This window comes from Pundamilia nyererei, unplaced genomic scaffold (genome assembly GCF_000239375.1).
Source record: "Pundamilia nyererei isolate P.nyererei 1_Seehausen unplaced genomic scaffold, PunNye1.0 scaffold00191, whole genome shotgun sequence".
NCBI classification, from domain to species: Eukaryota; Metazoa; Chordata; class Actinopteri; order Cichliformes; family Cichlidae; genus Pundamilia; species Pundamilia nyererei.
Genome location: NW_005187592.1, coordinates 619,087 through 625,347, shown reverse-complemented (window position 1 = coordinate 625,347; position 6,261 = coordinate 619,087). Strand labels below are relative to the sequence as shown.

The 6,261-nt window shown below is 43.9% G+C and overlaps 2 protein-coding genes across 3 annotated transcripts in view; one reads left to right on the top strand and one right to left on the bottom strand.

The window, feature by feature from the left end:
- Window positions 1-1,726, top strand: part of LOC106456415 (leucine-rich repeat-containing protein 19-like) — a 5,183-nt gene extending 3,457 nt beyond the window's left edge. For both annotated transcript variants that reach the window (XM_013914371.1, XM_013914370.1), the window contains 2 exons: window positions 314-520; window positions 619-1,726. In XM_013914371.1, coding sequence (XP_013769825.1) covers window positions 314-520; window positions 619-932 — 521 coding nt within the window. In that variant the 3' untranslated portion in view covers window positions 933-1,726. The remainder of the gene's footprint in view (window positions 1-313; window positions 521-618) is intronic.
- ift74 (intraflagellar transport 74) overlaps window positions 1-4,594 on the bottom strand; it is a 12,825-nt gene extending 8,231 nt beyond the window's left edge. Inside the window, exons 1-9 of the mRNA XM_005747220.1 lie at window positions 4,545-4,594; window positions 4,392-4,466; window positions 3,498-3,631; window positions 2,913-3,054; window positions 2,778-2,826; window positions 2,445-2,543; window positions 2,245-2,305; window positions 1,893-1,952; window positions 1,738-1,799 (exon numbers count right to left, since the gene is read on the bottom strand). Coding sequence (XP_005747277.1) covers window positions 1,738-1,799; window positions 1,893-1,952; window positions 2,245-2,305; window positions 2,445-2,543; window positions 2,778-2,826; window positions 2,913-3,054; window positions 3,498-3,626 — 602 coding nt within the window. The 5' untranslated portion in view covers window positions 3,627-3,631; window positions 4,392-4,466; window positions 4,545-4,594. The remainder of the gene's footprint in view (window positions 1-1,737; window positions 1,800-1,892; window positions 1,953-2,244; window positions 2,306-2,444; window positions 2,544-2,777; window positions 2,827-2,912; window positions 3,055-3,497; window positions 3,632-4,391; window positions 4,467-4,544) is intronic.
- Window positions 4,595-6,261: the final 1,667 nt, after the last annotated feature.

Sequence of the window (6,261 nt, the reverse complement as noted above, 5' to 3'; positions counted from 1 at the left end):
ATGGTCTGGTTACTTAAAGGAAAATGTTGGTAGCTTGATTATTAAATCATATGTCCCATGTTGCAGATTTCAGTGATCCTCTTGGATCAATCAGTGAACTACATTATTTTCACATCATTCTTAAAGATTTATCCCAGTATTAAAGCCAAAAACACTACTTTGAATGAAAACAAGTACAAGTAGAGACAAGTAGGAGTGTAGTATAGAGAGATAATGAGGCCAGTGTTTAAAATCCCTTTCTATGTGAAGAGACTGTTCTCTAACTTTAGTAACTTAAAGAGCATGTACTGAAGGAAATGGTGTGTGGCTGCAGGAGGACCACAGGTCATCTGTGCATCTCCAGCAGAGCAGGCTGGACGAGAGCTTCTTAATGCTGCAGCACTGTACTCCACATTATTACCCAGCGTCACTCCAGACCCTCAGAAACCAAAAACACCGGTCCACCCTCAACAGACGTCGGGCCCATCAGTTATTATGACGACCACACAGTCAACCGGTCAGAACAACAGCACCAGCAAAGGTACGACATCGAGAGCTGCAGATCATTTTCTCCACTTAAATATGTGGACGCACAAATGCAAGCTTATAACCCCGTCTCCATCCTCAAACCCAAACTAGACCCGACTCCTGCGCTCGGCAACACGTGGAAATTCACAGCATCCGTCGCAATCTTGGCAGTGGCCACCTCCATGCTCATCGTGTGTGCCGTCAAGGGGCCGTCCTGGTACAAGCTCCTCCACAACTACAGGCATCGGCAGTTACAACAAGAAGTCGAGGAGGGCGACGAGGATTTTGTGTCAACAGAGTTCTCGGCGACGGGAAGACACCCGACCCATCAAACATTCAGCTTTGAACCAATGAACAGACAGATAGACGAGGAGCAGGAGGAGCAGGAGTACTTTGAGGATCCATATATCAGGAGAGAAGAGTGACATGCACGATGATAAGAAAGCAAACCACAAACACAATACAATCCATTCAGTGGCAACCTTGCTGTTTGATAAACACCGCTGAGTATTATCATTTCACGGGTCACAAATTCATTGTGTGAGAGCTGTACTGTTGGTCACTGAAGGAGCTTCTTTGCAACATCTCACAAATTCAGGCTCTTAACTCCACGGCCTGCATTGTTGCCCGGATACTTCCATTAGTACACTGTTGTCAGCTGCGAGGAGTCTGCAACAACCCCAACTCCACTTTTTGACCACTAGAAGAACAATATTCAAGTACAGAACACTTCCTGTAATCTGTGTGTGAGCGCCCAGTTAGATCGACAGCTTTCTCCTTGTTTGCACGGCACTAGAACGATGAAGTCACATGGTTTACAAGAGTTTTTACCTCTTCATGACTCGACAACACCAGCAGCAATGTGCAGCGTTATACAAACCTCAATTTACGGTGGTTTGAAAACAGTTTGCAAGTGTTTCAGGTAAAAAACACTCCACGTGTTTGTTTGCTCACGGATCTACACGGCATTTATTTTTATTAAGAAAACTCCACTGCTGCTTCATCTTTACATAACAAGCAGTCGTTTCCTGTTGTGTTTGTGTTCAAAAGTCTCATACCTGCACATATCTGATTCTTTTTAAATGTTTTATGACTCACATGAAAACTAGCCATCAGGCTAAATGAAATAATGTCCTAGTACTTCATTCTGAAAATGATACTTCACAAAATAAATACGTTAAAGTGTATTTGTGAACATAAAACTGTCTAATGGAGAACACGTGCACTTACTCTCTCCTCTCAGTGAAGATGTTATCGATGCTTTCTGCCTCGCTGTCATTCTCGGCTTTCAACTAAACACAAGATCAAAAAGTTAAAGGGAGAGTTTTCCCCTATATTTCCAGTTCATGAAAAAGCCTTTTATATTGTTTTGACGGATTACTTACTATGTTGTAGTCGTTGATCATTTCCTCCATCTCTGTGTTGGTGTTGAGCTTGTCCACAAGCTGGAAACACAATAAAAATGTACAAAAGTGAAGTAAAAACGAGTCCAGTGTTTAACGCATTCACTGAAAACTAAAAACACAACCTCACCAGTATAAAGGTTTTAAATGTGCAGTTGCTCTCAAACATAACATCGTAACACCTGCAATCAAATAGTTACTGTCCCTGAAGTGGGAAGTTTACATCGTCTATTTTAAGTCATCATGGCCGACTGCTTAAGCTAGACATTCCTCAACAACACAGTGAAAAAGTGGATACAATCTTTCAGTGTTTAACAACATTGTTGCCGTTTACCATATTGTAGTCAGCAAGCTGGCCTTGCATATCCTTAATCTCAGCAGCGAGGCCTTCAGCTCTGCAGCAGACACACATCACGGGGACATTATACAGAGTTCATCTGGATTCAGTGGATTTCATCTTTCACTCAACTATAACTGTTAAAGACGGGAATGAAGACAGAAACTTGGTCATAAAAGAAGAAGAACACCACCCACCTCTTTTCATAAGAGAGATAGACGGAGTTCTCCTGGTTGTAGCTCTCAATCTCTTTGTGCAGTCTGCTGGTCTCTGTGGTCAACTCGTTGATCTTACTCCTGACAGAAGAACAAATTTCACATCGATAGAATTTTTCACGAGCAGCGTAAAAAGACCACATTTGAATCTATGGTGAAAATAGAAAATACATTTTAACTCAAGACCAACTCTAAGAAATGTGATGTGCTCAGTATGTTTGCATCTTTTGTGAAGCGGTCTAGCTGACCTACGGTTTGTGCACTCCTTTACTTTGACATAAGTAGTTACTGTTAATGCCAGTGAGTATGTGTTACCTGAGAAGACCCAAGTAGTAGGACTTGTCCAAAATCTGTCTCTGAGGCCCTTTGGTAAAGGAAATGTGGGAGGGAGGTCACAGGTTTATTTATATATTAAACACAATCAGAAAAATATCCAAGAAGAAAACATACCTTTCATGCCAGTTTTCATCCCACTGAGCCCCTGCTGGGTGACCGGCCTCTCAGTCACTTTGATCTGTGCTGTCAGGACTCCGGGGGTGGTGACGGGGATGCCACCCCTCAAACCTGGATGAGCACTGGTCCCTGGGACCATCTGGAAGAGGAAATGCAGTGCCTTAGTTGTGGCTGTCACAAAATTGCATTTTCACTCTGAAATTATTTTAGCTGAAAGAATTCACAGTGACAATATTATCACGATATCTAAAGGACATCTGACAATAACCATGTTACTCTCTCTAAACCTCATATTAGATACAACACACATGTAGGGAGGGGAAAACAGAGTCTGTACTCAGAACACAAGATTACAAAAGAAGCATGATGCAATGAAAATGCATCATAAGCACAATGTCCATCTTATTTTTGGTCTTTTTTCTTGCCAAAACTGGTCTATAGTGTTACACGTAGGCTCAGTAAAACCTGGCACTCATTTCTTGGGCGTGCAGAAACACACAGAATCAGAATCAGACTGAACATAACACACTCAGACTGATAATATCTCAAAGCTACAGCGTATCCATGCTGCTGATGGCTAACCCCAGTTGCAACACGCATAGCAGTAGGAGGAGGCTGGATAGCTGTAGGGGGTCTCCCAGCACCAGGGACCACAGATCCGCTGCGGCTCATCGGCCGGCCCATGCTGGATGGAGGCCGCTGGCTTGCCATGATGCCTAAAACCCGTGGACACACAAACAGGAACACTGAGTAACAAATCAGACATGTGGAGCTGCTGGCTGGATTGAGCCATTTTTATGTTATTTCCTATATTTTTAACTTTGTAATTTATTGTATTATTTAATTTAGTTCAGTCTGTTACTGTTCCTGTTGCCTTGGAGCAACAGTAACCACCTCATTTCCTGATGCTGTTACAGTTCGGTGCTTGTTGGTGAAATAAAAGGGCCACACTTGAAGACACTAAAGAATAACCTTTAACCCCGTGGTGCCTGTTGATTCATATACTGACATTTTCCACTTTAGATTTCACTAGCACAACAGATCAGGCGGTCACGTGATCAGGAGTGGTAGCGAAAGGCTGAAGGCAATAAAGGGACTGATTTGTACCTCACAGTAACACAGAGCTTGTAAAGGAAATAAAGATGTGCACGCTGCTAAAAAGAGGAAAGAAGCTCCTCGGGGTGATTAAACCAAACTCTAAATAATAACAAATGTCACATGTTTACTTTGATTTAGAAACATGATTTGTTTCGTGTGCACCAACACTGCATCTACGCTGCACTGACATTACACTGACCCGCATCGCTGTACCGGCAGCTGTGCATCGTTATGACCGCGCAGTCTGTTAAAACCTACAATTTTGAAGCTTAGTTCGGCTATTGCTAACTTGTTAGCTGACACTTTTTGGCTTAGCTTCGTTTACGGAAGCCTCGGTAAACGTCCCGGCGTTAGCCGTGAGATAACGCAGCTTTTTACCTGAAAATGGTCTCTCTGCGGTCTGTTTTATACGCCTGTATAACTTCCAGTCGAAGCAGGCGTGCGGCGGTTTACCTGAAAAGAGAAATAAACGAAAAAGAATGAAACGCTAGCTGGAAGAAAGTCAGCGGCTCGAGATGATGTTGACGTTACCCCAGTAACCATCTTCTTCTTCACCTGAAATGGGAACAATGCAGGTTGGAGAATGTACGTCTGCCCCCCACTGGCCAACAGGGGGACTACATGAGGTTCCAGTCTATCTGTACGCCGAAACACACACACACAAACAAACAAAGCAACTGTAGCTGTGTTCTTTGTACTGCCTCTCACATATCTCTATGAGAAAAGACTGAGAAATGTGTAGAGGAAACGAGGAGAAATCTAGTTGTTTATTCTGTATTATCCCAATTTCGTGGAGAGGTGAAAGATGCGACTGAACATCACCTTTATCTGACAGCCAATAAGAGCAGTCAATCAGGAAGTGCAACGCTCTATTTCACAGAACATTAGGTTAGGGAGGAACATTACACCTCAGCCTTGTTGCTTCATTGGTAAGGGAGGAGTAAGTGGTTGATGGTTCATTAGTGTATTTCTTTTTATGGTGTGCCTCATTCACCCATTCAACACCCATCCATACAAGCGCTTTTTTCTGTTCTTTTGAAGATGATGATGAAGCCTTTATTTGCCTGTAGCGAAATCGGACCTCTTCCAACCATGCATACATTACACAAACATCACATTGTGGAGACAGGTCAGAACAGGTAAGGTATAGAAAAACAGGAGAGGAGAAAAAAAGAGAACTGAGCTCCTGATAGGGGATCAGTATGAGAACAGAAAACATGAATCTTCACACCGTGACACCATGAAAACACGTGACAAGCAACAGGGTTGGGTGAGTAGGGCTAGAGTAAGCCAATGTAGACAGCAGCATCGAGTCGTGGCATCTCTGCCCAGGTCCAGCTGACCCGCCGTCTGCATCAGATGGGGGCCAAGCATCAGGGCGTTTGGAATAGGGAAGGGAGTGAGTGTGCATCTGTGTCAGTGTACACGTGTATGTGTGTGTGTGTATCCTGTGTTCAACTTGAGGGAGAGTGTCCTTTCACCTGGTTGAGCAAAAGTCAGCAGTCCTTCAGCCAAGCCAGGTGTCCTTGAAGGATCAGGTCAGAGAGACTAAACATAGTCCGGTTATCAGGGACAAGAATTTGTTGTTCAGGAGCTGCATGAGTGAGGGAGATGATTGTTTGGGTTAATGCAGACACCAGGTCTAACTATTTCCCATCGCAAAGCCGTGAGCTTCCCATATGGTGTTCCAGAAACACAGTCTGAGTACTCACAGCTTGCCCATCGTCAACCATGTCGGCGAGCCTAGTGGGGCTTTGGAAAGCTGTAACCGCTTTCTTTGTTCTTCGATAAGCCAGGTCAGAGGCAGCTCCGATCAGCCAGAGCTCTGTTATCATGGTTCATAATGGTAGCTCTCGTTCAGTGTCCTCCATCGAGAGTGTCTCCAAGCACACGAACTGACCATCGAGTATCCGGCAGCAAATGTCTCTGCAGGACAATCAGGGCTCCCCCGAGCCCAAGCTTCTCATCAAGAGTGGAGTGTGTAACATTCACATTCAAATGATCGGGGTTCGGTATCTTGCCTAAGGAAACTTCGGCATGCGGACTGGAGCAGCCAGGGATCAAACCGCCAACGTTCTGATGAGTAGATGACCTGCTCTACTTCCTGGTCGACATCCTGGTCACCTCGGAGGCAACAGAACAGGATTGTATGATGGACTTCATCTGCGTAGATTATGTATGAACTAAGTGTTGATGCTAAATACAGATTTATTATTATTATTAAATAAAGATTTGATTCAACCATGAG